The sequence below is a fragment of the Lipotes vexillifer genome, unplaced genomic scaffold, assembly GCF_000442215.2.
Source record: "Lipotes vexillifer unplaced genomic scaffold, Lipotes_vexillifer_v1.1 scaffold150, whole genome shotgun sequence".
In the NCBI taxonomy this organism is placed as follows: domain Eukaryota; kingdom Metazoa; phylum Chordata; class Mammalia; order Artiodactyla; family Lipotidae; genus Lipotes; species Lipotes vexillifer.
The window spans coordinates 5751812-5765962 of NW_006792921.1; the positions used below are offsets into that span (position 1 = coordinate 5751812).

Consider the following 14151-nt stretch of genomic DNA (forward strand, 5'->3'; position numbering starts at 1 on the left):
TCTTTCCCTCTGGTTTTGCGATTTTCTAGTTTTACTATATTGTGATCAGTGGATTTTATCTATACTATTTCTATATTTTAGTTTATTAAGATTTTCTTTGTGTAGTTTAATATGTGGTCATTTTGGGCAAGTGTTCCATGTTTGTGTTCAGTTTAAAAGGTCTTTTATATCCATCTTTTTTCTCACTTTATTTGTCATGGACTGAGGTAAATTAAAGTCTTCTATTGATAATTTTTCTATTTTTATCTGTATTGCCTATACTATTTTGCTTTATGAATGCCAATGCTATGAATGAATATGTTATTCCTAACTATTATAGCTTAGGTGCCATTGCACCTTTTAGTACTATAAACGGTCCTTTGTCTTCTTTAGTGCCATCTCATTATATTCAACCTTGTCTAATGTTAAGATTGTAATTCTTTATTTCTTTTAGTTTGTATAGTTTGTATTTGCCTGGTAAATGTTTTCTCTTCCTTTCAACTTTCATCTTTTTGTTTCAGATATGCTCTTGTATACAATGCAGGGTTAATTTCATTTAGGATCCAATCTAGTCTTTCCTTTTTATTGTGTTGGTTCAGTCCATTTACATTTATTAATATGGCTAGTTTTAATTCTGTCATTATGTATTGATACTTTCTGTTTTTATGGCTTTTTAAAAATGTTTCACCAAGTGGCCAGTTTTTCTGTTCCATATGCCTCCTCTTTTACTTAGGAAGAACTATTGTTGTTTCTTTAGGGATTATTTTCATAAATATAACTGTATAGTATCCTTAAGTTTATATTTTTAGACACTTAATTCCTTTCTGTGAGCAGTGATGAAATTGAATATATTTCCTCTTTCTGCCTTTTGTACCGCTCTGTCCCAATTTTAGTTATTACATTATCTTACTCTTTACTCTTATGCTATTAAATATATTTATACTTCTCTTATTTGCCTTGTCAACTTCAAATGATACTTTTTACACCCAATTATTATAGATAATAATGAACTTTTAATTTTTTAGGTATATAAGTTATATGTTATCTAATCATAATTCCCACATTTGTTTTAATCTTACAGTTAAGTAGATTTAGTTCTCACTGCAAATCTTTTTGCTTTAGCTATTCCAGGCATCTCTTGGTTAGCTGAGGTTTATCCTCATATAAATCCTTTGAGAAGGGCTCATGGGAAACAGTTCACTAGACTGCTTGCATGTTTAATATTGGTTGTCTGTGCTTTTTGTTTTTGTTTTTGAATAACAGTTTGGGTGTAAAATCTTTGGGTTGCGCTTCCTTTACTTGAGGATATTATAAGCTTTCTTCCAGTCTTACAGTGTAAAATGCTTCTTTGGAGATGTCTGAGACCAGCCTGATTTCACCTCCTTTTAGAATTGGTAGTCTTTTTGCCAAGGTGCCCAAAGAACTCTATTTTTTATGACCAATATCTACTAGCATATATTTTAAATAGTGTTGATTTTTCATGTTTAGTTTTTTCTAGGATTAAATTCAATTCTAGGATTTAAGTATATAGATCTAGACCTATTTTTGTTTCTGTGATGTAATTTTATTTTTTACAATACTGTAGGTGTGTAATAGGATCTCCTTGTCTTCCTTAGGTAACATTTTTTTCTGTAATTATTAAAGCTTTTTTCATTTCCAGTTTACTATTCTCACTTTTGACCCCTTGTGTTCCTAACTGTGATATCAGGTATGTCTATTCTTGTTCTCCTTCTAGTTTCACCTTCATTTTGTAATAGGCTTTTTTCCCTCTTCTTTTTCATCTTCATTCCTGAGCTCTTCTATCTTGGCATGTGTTCTAGGACAGTTGCTTCTCTGTGTTTCCCTGTTTTGTTTATTCTTTTCTTTTTAATTCATAGTAAATAAGTTGATTTGTTGAGGCTAGATAGTAGTTATATGATGTCCTGTTATACTGTTCAGCACACATACATTTACATTATAGCTGGTAAATTTAGTGTTGTTCTTTCCCTTATTTTGTATTTATTGTCTATTTTACTTTGTTCTTCCCAGCCTTCTCTGGGTTGATCAAGTTACTTTCCCTTTCTTCCAGATTAGTTCTGAACTTTATAGTTACTATACATCTTTCATTCCTTTGTTGGTTACCTTGCTTTAATATATATTTTTAAACATATACTTCTGTTTTATTCTATCAAAATTAGGAGTTTTCTTTGTGGTCATCTCCCTAATATATTGTTCTTGCTCACTTTCCTGTCCCCTGCTCCCCTCCCCCTCTATCTCCAAGTCCTGGATATTATGAAATAATTTAGACTTTACATCCTAATTACATATTAAGTTTTGCACTGGCAGGATGTTCCTTTTGTTTCAAAAATCCTTAGTTATATTACAGTTTCAGTCACAGTATTATCTATTTAGATTTAAATTTCACTTAAACATATTTCATTGCTCACTGCTTTTTTTTGTAGTCTTTAATTTTCTCTTTCTGTATATTGAGGGTTTTGTTCTTATTCTAATTTTCTTTTTGTTAAAAGAATTTTCATGAATAATTTCCTTAGAAAGCCTTTCATGGATGGTATACTTAATGAGCTGTTGGATTCCCAAGTGTTTCTTGTTCACCTTCATATATGATTACTATCTTTTGCTGAATATAGGATATTTTTATTTCTTTTTTTTTCCCTTTACGTCTGTAAAATTGTGTACTGTCTTACTCCCAGTATTACAGATGTGAAGTCTTGCTGGGTTTCATTGTTTTTTCATCTTAATTTACCTGTTCTTTCCATTTGGAAGCTTACAGTTAATTTTTTTTTGAAGGTTGGAAATCCTCTTTTTTTCCCAGGATGCATCTATTCAAGTGTTTTTTCACTCTACTCCCATCTTTATTAATCCTGCTTGAGACTTTATAAACCTTTTCAGTCTAGCAACTCAAATGTTTAGTCAGCTCAGGGATTATTTTCTTCTAGTATTTCTTTGATTATTATTTCTTTCTCTGTTCCTTTTCTCTTCCTGTGATTCCTATAATTTCAACATTAGAGCTCCTTGATGTATCCTCTGTCTTATGTTTTTGTTAATTTTTTTTAAGTTACATGATGTTTATTCTAGATTACTAACTTAGTTTTCTGCATTGGCCTTCCTTTTTCCCTTCTGAAATATTAAAAAATAATGGGTTTTGGTTCTAGGAATTTCTACTTGTAAAGTCATCGTCCCTTTCCTCCCTCCCTTTCTTCCATTCATTCATTTGTTCTGATATTATAGTAGGTGTCTATTTCAGTTTATCAGCTTGCTTCACCTTCATTCACATTGTTGTGTATACTTAGTTTATGACCTTTCTCTGTTCCATAATGTTAGCACACATGTAGATCATACTATTATTTCTTTCTCAAATAGAAGTGGATAGAATGTAGGATATTCTTCTCTTGTGAGCCTTGTGGTCATTAGCTTGGCACACACTAGCCCTTTTTGTTTAAAAGTGTGAGGAAAGAAGTTTCCCTGTTCTTGGGTGCAGAGAGTTCTGTCCTCAGGCCAACTCAGTAGCTTCTTTCTTTCAGTAGTGCTTTCACTGTCAGAGCAGCCTTCTTCCCTTGTTACAGTGGGATTCACTCAGGTACTGAAGTTGCCTGGGCAACTGAAGGATTGGTAAACTTTGAGCAGAAAGAAAGAAACCTGTTTCAAAATCAGTGTGTTTCCCCTCTTCTTAAAGCAATTTTTTTATAAACCCATTTTACACTTGCTCTCTCTTGATTTTTCTTGAGGTTTCATTATCTGAAGTTTCAGATGAATCTAGATTTAGATTCTCCAGGATCCAGCAATTAGTTACAGTTATTTTAGTAATTTAGTCACAGTATTTAGTCATTTAGTAGCAGTGTCAAGAGGGATCAAGAAAGAACTCTGAGTTGTTAATGTTATATGACTTGTCAGAGCTACTGGTTCTCACCTTCCTGCTTTTTCCTTCAGGTACATTTGAGTTTCACACTTTGCTTTATTATCTTAGGAGTGGACATTTAAAATCTCTCTCCTGTGCATACATAGTGCTTTTAATTCTTTACCCATACATGGTAATCAACCTATAATTATTTATTGGCAAACCCCACATATATTCAGTGCTTTCTGGTTGATTGGCTGATTTGAACCACACTGGATAAAGAAGAAGTCAGTACACTTAAAAAAAAAAAAAATAGGAAAAAAAATAGGTCTGAGCTCAGCTGAGTCACCAGACTGCAAGTGAAGTGCCCAAGTCACTGAAACACCAACCCTCTGGCTTTGGGGCCTTTTCTCTGCCGTTGGTTCATTTGTTGCTTGGTGCTTTCTTTAGTCTTCGGAGATCTTTTGCTTCATTAGCTATACAAAAAATATTTATCAAGCAGTTACTGTGTACAAAACACTATGCTACGTGCTGGAGTAAGCAGAACCTACAAGGTTCTCTGCCCTCATGGAATTTACTGCTTCTTGAATACAGAGGTTGCAAAGTATTGGCTACATTAGGCTCACAGACTTTTTTTTGTTTGCTTACACAGTATCAAAAATGTTTTTGAGTCGATATTTTGAAAATGAAGAAATTTCATCTAAAAACCTAAATTTGCAGCTGCTTTAAATATACCTAGCCACACTGGCTCTTTATTCCCACATGGCATTCTATAGTAGCAACTGCCCCTTTAGATAGGACTGTGGGCACCAGTTTGTCACAATTACCTGTTAACCCCTAAAACTAAGGCCAAATTCAGTTGGCATTTATTGTCACAACTGTGCTGTTCTTTTTTCTTATGAAGTAGGTTAAAAGATGAGCTACTTTTTGAACGTTTTCTGGCTTATCCCCCTTTAGGCATTTTGAGTTTTGACCCTGTACATTATCTACCAGTCAGCCTGCTAATTACCTTGTAGCCGCAGGGGGAAGCAGCAGGGAAAGACCATCACGCTCAGTAGGTATACATACACATTGTAATACGCTTTCTCAGATTCATTCTAACAGAATGATAGAATCGTAGTTCATAAATCTGATAATAGTTCTGACATATGTTTTGTTGTATGCTATAATACAATACCATTGTATTGACATTTTTCAGTTTCAATATGATAGTAGAATTTTGTTTAATTTAGCTAACATTTAGAGCCTTAAGCATTTTTACATTCATTAGTGCTTTTATTTTTAATCATCAATATGAAAGACTGTGAGATGCAGGTATTATGACTTGCAATCTATTTGAAGAAAATGAGACTCAGAATTTTGTGCATTGTCCAAAGTTCAGGCCTATTCTTTTCCGTAAGACTGCATTCCATTTCCGTTATCTCATTAGATCTTCATAACACTTTTAAGAGACAAGTCTAGCAGGTTTCATCATTTCTTTAGATTGGAGAAAACAAACTCAGAGGAAGTGTCCTTTCTTGCCAGTAATCACATAGCTAGTATTCAGAACATACCTGCTCCTTGCCAGGTACAGTGGTAGGTATTTAACAGATATTATTTAATTCTTACCACTGCCCTATGAAGTAGGTATTATTACCTCATTATATTCCTAAACCCGTTGCAGAGTTGGAATTTGAACCTAGAACTGTCTATAAATAACACTTTTTTAAAATTTGCTACATTATATTACCCAGATTGTTTGACTCTTTTGTTATTGCCATTAAAACCTACATTATAATTTAATACATTAATTCTAAAAGTATACAATCATAAATTAAGTTTGAAAATCAGCTTTTTTGGTTTTTTTTTAGGACTGATGTTTCTCTCTCTGCATTGATTCAAAACAAAAATAGACCTGAAACTTTAGTTGAAAGTATATTTTATTCTATTTTTGTATATATTCAGGAGTTTCTTTTCATTTTTTTCCTTTTCTATATGTGTGTGTTTTGGGGTATTTTTTTGTTTGGTTTTTGGGTCTTTTTATTAACTTTTCAATGTGGGCAATTCATTTAGGTAAACACTTATTCAAGGTTTAGCAAATCAGCGATTTGTAACAGGGAGGGAGTAAAGGAAAGTCATCTTAATTTGGTATGAAGATTGGGGAGTAATTTGGTAATTTAAAAATTCCTTAGGTGACTTGTATAACTTCTTGCAGCTTATTAGGTACCTTTTTAAAAAAATTACTTAATTAATTTTTGGCTGCATTGGGTCTTCGTTGCTGTGCGTGGGCTTCTCATTGCAGTGGCTTCCCTTGCGGAGCACGGCTCTAAGCGTGCAGGCTTCAGTAGTTGTGGCGCGTGGGCTCAGTAGTGTAGCTTGCCAGCTCTAGAACGCAGGCTCAGTAGTTGTGATGCACGGGCTTAGTTGCTGCGTGACATGTGGGATCTTCCTGGACCAGGGATCGAACCATGTTCCCTGCATTGGCAGGTGGATTCTTAACCACTGCACCACCAGGGAAGTCCCAGTATCTGGTTTTAGAAAATACTTAATCCTGAGCTATTTTTTTAGGCGAGTTAGAAACAAAAAGGTCCCAAGGAAGCTAAATCTATAAGTTTTTAGTTAGTGTTGTTTTTGTATATTTTACCTTTTGGAGTATATACATTTTATTTTACTTATATTTTCTTGGAGAAGGTGCCAAATGTCAATTTCCAAAGTATTCCCAAGAGTACACATCTTTCCTTAAAAGTCATCAGAAGAGTCACAACTTCTGTCTCCTCTTGAAGAATAGTCTTAATTTTAAAGTAAGTTTCTAACAGTGCAAATGAAAAGTGGCTATGTGTTTAGCCAATTCTCAATTATATTTAACCTAAAGAAAGCATTGATGCAGTAAATGTCAGTAGCATCTAGGCAGAGGAAGCCCACAATTTCTCATCGAACCAGAATAAGAAGTTTCCAAACAGGGTAAAATTTGACCCTGACCATGAACTTTGAGTTTTAGACAGTTTAGTAAAGGTTATCCCCATGTTTTTATTGATATATTAATCTTACAGTGAAAATGACTGTTTCCCTTTGTTAAATATCATTTCTAACTCCCCTTAATGATACTTGAGTACAGTAACATCTCACGGATCTATAAATCTAGAATATTAATGTTAACTTCTCTTAAGTCCATTAGATATAACTTCATATCTGAAAGTATTTATTAATAAACCTTGTGAGCCGCAATTTTTCATTCTTTGAGTAATTGCTTCTTACTAATGTTGTGAATTTTTTTAATTCTTGACTTTTCTAGGGATTATTTCACATTTCAGCTGCTTTTGTTTTCTACTGCTATCATTGAGGGTTCAAGAACAAAAAATAAGTCTTCAGGTAAAAATGCCTGATCCATAATAGTGCTTGGCATTGTATTTTGCTGAAAAGATCATACACCTTTGGATGCTTGATCTGAAAATAAGGCTGTGATGATTATGAAATTTTCGCATGGAGTTTTGTTGGCTGCCTCTAACATATTTGGTCTTGTTGTTTTTCTTCCCCACCACCCCAAAGGATTTTGGCTGTCTGCTTTTTTTCATGTTGTCTTGATCTGCAATAACTATATGGATATGTGCTTGTACTTGCTAAATATTTTAATTTTGCATATTTGGCTGCTTGAATTTTAAGTAATTTCTTTGGGTGATGCAAATTAAGAGCTTGAGGCTATAAGTAAAATAACAGTTTACGGAAGTTTTTAGTTTATAAATGTATGTTCCTTCTCTACTGTATTGAAATATATAGATTTCACATTTTGCAAAAATTAAATTTACGGTTCAGTTTCTCAGTTGCACACATTTCAAGTGCTATTTTCAGGCCATATGTGGCTAGTAGCTACTGTTTTGGACAACACACTTAAAAGATTATTTCTGTCATCATAGAAAGTTCTATTGGACAGGGCTGTTTTCCTGTTCCGTAGAATGAAGTAAGCAGTAAAGTGTGAGCTCATTTCTGATACCAGTTTTTATAGCAGTTTAATAACTCCAGAAGATAAAGCATATGATCAGTCTTAAGCATACTTCCTCTAAATAGGTAGCCATCCTCACCTTTAATATTTCAAACCTAACGTTGCCTAAGACAGTTTGCTTCTGTACTTATACTCTTAAAGTGAAATTGTTTTGTAGCAAAATTCATGAAGTTGTAGAAAGGCCAAAGACTTACCCTAAATTTGAATCCTGACCCTAGAACTTACTAGTTTAGTAACTTCTGGTAAGTTACTTAATTTATTTGAGCCTCAGTTTCTTTATCTGTAAAATGGAGGTAACCTTAGTTACCTCATAGGATTAATAAAAGACTTAAGTACATCTAAAAGCATGTAACAAAGTGGACATTTATAGTACTTTTAAATATAGAATGAAGCTAAAACGTTTAAAAGTTAATTAGGCAGTTTCGTTTGTATGGAGTTGTTACCAGTCTGGCAATTATAATAGGTCTCTAGAAATGGCTGGGTCAAGAGTATCCTATAGAAGTTTCTGTTGGCCATGGGATTATTTATGACATTTTATAAAATTGCCACAACTGGAATAACCAGAATGGGGAGAAGAGGAAAGAGAAAAATGACCAACTTTGTTTTTCAAGAAGTCCATAAAGGTTTTTCTGATAATAATGATAAAAACTGATATTTTCTATAGTGTTTTTATAAGATGAATTTTTACACAAGAGTCTTTACAATTTCATCTCTGTAATATTTTGAATACCTTTATTAGTGCTAGTATTAAAGAAGAGTAAAAGTAAACTCAAGGGTGACCAACATTTTGGATGTTATGTACCTATCTAATAGTGAGAATGGAAATTCATATATCGTTTGCAGCTTTAAATCTTACGCTCTTTCTACTTCAGCATGCTCTTTCCTTGATAGCAGTTGTTTTCTGAAGCAGGGGTATATTTCAGAATCTCTAGGGATGGGGCCCAGGTATATGTTTTTTTGTTTCTCTGTTGAGCAGAATACATACCCAAGTGATTCTGGTGCCTACTTCTTGATAAAATCATTGTTCTATTCTAGGTTTAATTCTTCTTTTCCTGTATCAGCACCTCTAAATCAATGCATAGACCATGTGAATAAATCAAAGAATTAGACTGATAAGGAATACACTGATTCCAGCTGTTAGGTGGGACATCAACAACACTTTTGAAAAAGCAACACAAGTTTAGTTTCCTGTTCACAGTCTTGAGTATCTGTCCACTAATCAGTGCTTGTGGAGAGCGGGAATTCCTTACTAGCCAACCATTGTAGTTAAATCTATTTGTGTTCCCTTCTCTGCTTTTCTCATATTAATTTTGGCTAGTTAGTAGTCTACCCTTAAGGTATTCTAGTCCTAAAACATTGACTCCTTATTGCCTGAGATGGTTTCTTCATGAATGTTTTAAATTGATTAGCTAAAGACTTTTAGTAACCTTTTCCCAGCTGTCTTAAAGATGCTTCAGTGTCCTGGATTTAGTGGTATTTCTAGGCCCTATTTAACTCTGTATGTATCTCATTACTAAGCTGAAAATTTCCCTTTGAAAGAAAGTACAGTGTCACAATGGGTTAGGAGAAGGGCATACTCTAGAAAACCTCCAGTCAAAAGTTAATCACGTTGCATAGTAACTTTTCAAAAATAAAAACTACCTTCAAACATACAAAGACAGATTCTATTGGAAATAAGACTGTCGAATTTGAAAATTAAGCATTTGCTACTTGGGGCAGTAACTGTTGAGAACGAACTGTCTTTTAACTCAGAGTTGCTTATCAAAATGCAGTTGAGCAGTGACTATAATATGTTAATGTTAACTTTTAATTTTCTGAGCAGAGATCATTTCATTAGAAACTGTTTACATTGGATATTGGGCTGCACTGAAATTAATGTGTTTGGAATGTTCTTATATATGTATATGTATATATATATATATATACACACACACACATATATATATGTATGTGTGTGTATATATATATATATATATATCTTAACATAGAAAATACAGTTCTGCATATTTTTTATTACTTGGGCTTTAGGACCTTCTGATTAAAATGACTGACATTAATATGTCATTCTAGATTAAACTAAAAAGATTTTTTTTAATTAGTACCTGCAAAGCATATCATTATATTCTTTTTTTTTTTTTTTTTGCGTTACGCGGGCCTCTCACTGTTGTGGCCTCTCCCGTTGCGGAGCACAGGCTCCGGACACGCAGGCTTAGCGGCCATGGCTCACGGGCCCAGCTGCTCCGCGGCATGTGGGATCTTCCCGGACTGGGGCACGAACCCGCGTCCCCTGCATCGGCAGGCGGACTCTCAACCACTGCGCCACCAGGGAAGCCCTATATTCTTAAAATATATATTATTCTGTTAATTATATGCAGATTGGACTTGTCTTTGTTGTACTGTAAATAAATTTTCTTATAAACAGAATAACCAAGGGCTTTTAAGATATTAAAATTTTCCCAACTCAAAAGATTTTTAAAACCTATTGTAATAAAGAAATGAGAGTTGGTAGTTATAGGTCAACATAAAAGCAGTGTAAGACTTATATTTCTGTGAACAATGAATTCAGAAGCTTTTACTTCGTGGATTTCTACCTATTTTTATTTTGTGTTGAGAATCTGTTAAATAGATTTATATGGCAAAAATGTGGCAATACTTTTTATTTTTTAAAAGCTGGTCTGTCTAATTTATGTTAATAGAGATTTTTTGGTTCCTTTATACTTAAATCTAGATGCATTGTTACTGTATTCCAAAAGGTAGAAAATTTGATACCCTAGTCCATCAATTCTAAGACACTTCTTTTTATAAATTTTAACAGCTCTGAAAAATGAGACATGTCTTAAAATTGATTTGTGTCATAGTTTAATGGAAGCATTTTTTTCTTGGTGAAATATAAAACTCATGGTGCATCTTATAATTATTGATGTCTTAGGCTTGATAAAAAGTGATGGTTAATTTTTTGAAGTTAGTTGTGGGACTTAGATTTATGTTATGATGTGTGGTATATCTTTGTGGTGAAAAAAATCTAAGTGGTGAGAACATACCACAAAAAATTCCATATTATTTGGAATTATACCTGTACTATGATCTTTTAGTGTTTCCTTCATATCTTTTCCTCTTTTTTTCATTGCTATCATCCTAGTGTTAAATAATAAAACTAAAAAAATTGGTAACAAGTTTGATGTCCTTTATTCAAGGGAAAAACAATCCATAGATTGGGGGACTACAGTGCCTAATAAGCACCTCCCCAGGGGATTTTGGGCAAGAGTGAGTTTTATGGGGCCTTAGAAGAGGCACTGTGAAAACAGGACATGATTGGCTAGGAGGCTGGGGGCTTCCTTATAAGGCTAGCAGGTTCTATTTTCTAGGGCAAAGTAGGCTAGCTAAAGCTGAGTTGGAGGATTGTGATTGGTGTTGGGTTTCCTTGAGAGTGAGGTATTTTCTGTAGTTTAGGCTGACTTAGGTATAGGTTTGGGATGTGGTCAGAGCCACTGAGATGACTTCCGTTTTGTGGGTTCCAATATACCAATTAACTTTAACACTAGTTAGGTGTTTACATTAAACTGGTTCCCTATCTGTGGAAAGCTATCCAGAACAAGAAGAGGAAAATGGAGATCAAGAGAAGGAGGAAAGACTTGGGGTTGCAGGTGGGGTCGTGGTTGTGGTTGGGACCTCCAGGGTCAAGAAAAGAAAAAAAGGGAGAGGACTCTTGAGGGGAGTATTAATAGGCATCATTTTCCATTTACCCAGTTCCACTTGCCCAAAAATCTTCTTCTGGTTAAGTCTTTGATGTGATATATTAGCTTGTGAGCTACCCAATAGTTAGCTAAAATTACTTCAACCATATTCCCTAGATTCTGAAAGCATAAGCCTTCTTGCTAAGGCCTTTCCTTTTTCTGTGGAAGTTGCCCTCTTACCCCCTCTAGCCTTATGGGTAAATCATCTGCTGGTACCTTACTTTCTGTAGACCAAATAGAGTCTGTATTTCATCTTAATGTGCTATCTCAAAATGAATAACTAAAGGGGGAACTACTTATAGAATGGATTTTTCTAGAAGGAACTATTACAGATATGTGCACAATTAAATTTGTTGTTTATAAGAGGTATGGGACTAGCAGATAAGTACTTAATTTTAGGAAACTTTCCTACCTTGCTCTGTGTTTAAGCACCTAGGTAGAGATTAATGCAGCCTTTCCCCTTTAGCTTGTTTGGTTTTATTTCCAAAACTGTAATTTTATCTATTTGTGATATAAATTTATACTGCATGTTCCTGCTTTTGCTTTTTGTTCTCTAAACTTACTAAGAATGTGTACTCTTCAGCAGTTTTAATGGCATGTTTTAGTTATTCCTCATTTAAAAAGAGTCACAGGGCTTCCCTGGTGGCACAGTGGTTGGGGGTCCGCCTGCCGATGCAGGGAGAGCGGGTTCGTGCCCCGTTCCGGGAGGATCCCGCATGCCGCGGAGTGGCTGGGCCCGTGGGCCGTGGCTGCTGGGCCTGCGCGTCCCGAGCCTGTGCTCCGCGGCAGGGGGGGCCACAGCAGTGAGAGGCCCGCGTACAGAAGAAAAAAAAAAAAAGAGTCACAAAGTATGTCCGGCTAATATACTCTATTTTAGGCAAAATCCTTGTAAAATTAAAATTTAACGTTAATAAAATGTAATTTAAATTAAAATTTCAGTATAAAACATAAATTGAGAGAACCTTTTTTTTTTCTTTCCCCCGAAAGGAATTTTTGCTTTATAAAGGGTTTCACCATAGGAATATTTTAAACAAAGTGATTAAAATACCCTGCAAGTTAGTGTAATTGCTGCCTGGAGTAGACTTGGCATTGTTATGGGAAAGGATTAAGACCTAAATATAGTACAGTTATTAAAATTGGGAAATTTAATGTTAAAAAGAAAGAAAGGATTAATGTTGGGCCTAATGCCTGAAATCCTCAAGTTTCCAAAAGTCCCTTTCAGAATCTACACAAAAGCTTTGATTTACCTTTGTATTTTCTTGAATTAAGCAGATTTTTTTTAAAGTCCTGTATTAAAGATGATTTCTTTAACTTATGCAATTTTGTTATTTTAGAATTTTAAAAATTCCAATAGTATTTTCATGTCTTTTCTGCCATGTTATACTCTATACACTTTTTTGAACTAGCTTGGGCACCAGATTAATATTGATTAGTAGCATAAGGACAATAAATTCCACATAACTGACTTACTGGTAAAGTTTTATAGCAAAGTCATTTGCAAGTTGGAGGATTCCATACTGTTCTTAATTACTAACTGCAGTGCCTCAGTGAAATCTAAATGGAAATGAGAGACACTGTCCATGAGTAAAGGTAAACATTATTCACTGATTTGTGAATAGCATTTCAAATATAGATGCTGAGTTTTATGTATTTCTGACAAAATATGCCAGTCATCACTCTTCATAAATTAGCATTCACATAATTCTTTCCGTTTTATTGTCCTAAACTCATTTTCTTTTTTCTCAGAGGATGTGCTGAGTAAAGATGCTGGGGAATGTGCAATATGCCTTGAAGAATTGCAGCAGGGAGATACTATAGCACGACTGCCTTGTCTATGCATATATCATAAAGGGTAAGTTTATTTTCATGTTAACCAAATTGATATTAGACTAAAAGACCTTTCTCAGGTTTCACACTTTTGTAGTTAGGGCTGAGAAGATTTCGTCTTCATTGAAACTCCCTTGCCCCATTTCTTAAAAAGCAATAGCCTTACTGTTGGTGGGAATGTAAATTGATACAGCCACTATGGAGAACAGTATGGAGGTTCCTTAAAAAACTAAAAATAGAACTACCATACGACCCAGCAAACCCACTACTGGGCATAAACTCTGAGAAAACCATAATTCAATAAGAGTCATGTACCACAATGTTCATTGCAGCACTATTTACAATACCAGGACGTGGAAGCAACCTAAGTGTCCATTGACAGATGAATGGATAAAGAAGATGTGGCACATATATACAATGGAATATTACTCAGCCATAAAAAGAAACGAAATTGAGTTATTTGTAGTGAGGTGGATGGACCTAGAGACTGTCATACAGAGTGAAGTAAGTCAGAAAGAGAAAAACAAATACCGTATGTTAACACAAATATGTGGAATCTAAAAAAAAAAAAAAAAAAAAAAAAGTTGTGAAGAACCTAGGGGAAGGACAGGAATAAATACGCAGGGTAAGCTGGGACGAAGTGAGAGGGTGGCATGGACATATATACACTACCAAATATAAAATAGATAGCTAGTGGGAAGCAGCTACATAGCACACAGGGAGATCAGCTTGGTGCTTTGTGTCCACCTAGAGGGGTGCGATAGGGAGGGTGGGAGGGAGATACAAGAGGGAGGAGATAT

General features: G+C 34.5%; 1 protein-coding gene across 1 annotated transcript in view; it reads left to right on the forward strand.

Moving 5' to 3' along the window:
- Positions 1-14151, forward strand: part of ZNRF2 (zinc and ring finger 2) — a 96516-nt gene that overhangs the window by 70050 nt on the left and 12315 nt on the right. The window contains exon 3 of the mRNA XM_007466098.1: positions 13271-13376. Coding sequence (XP_007466160.1) covers positions 13271-13376 — 106 coding nt within the window. The remainder of the gene's footprint in view (positions 1-13270; positions 13377-14151) is intronic.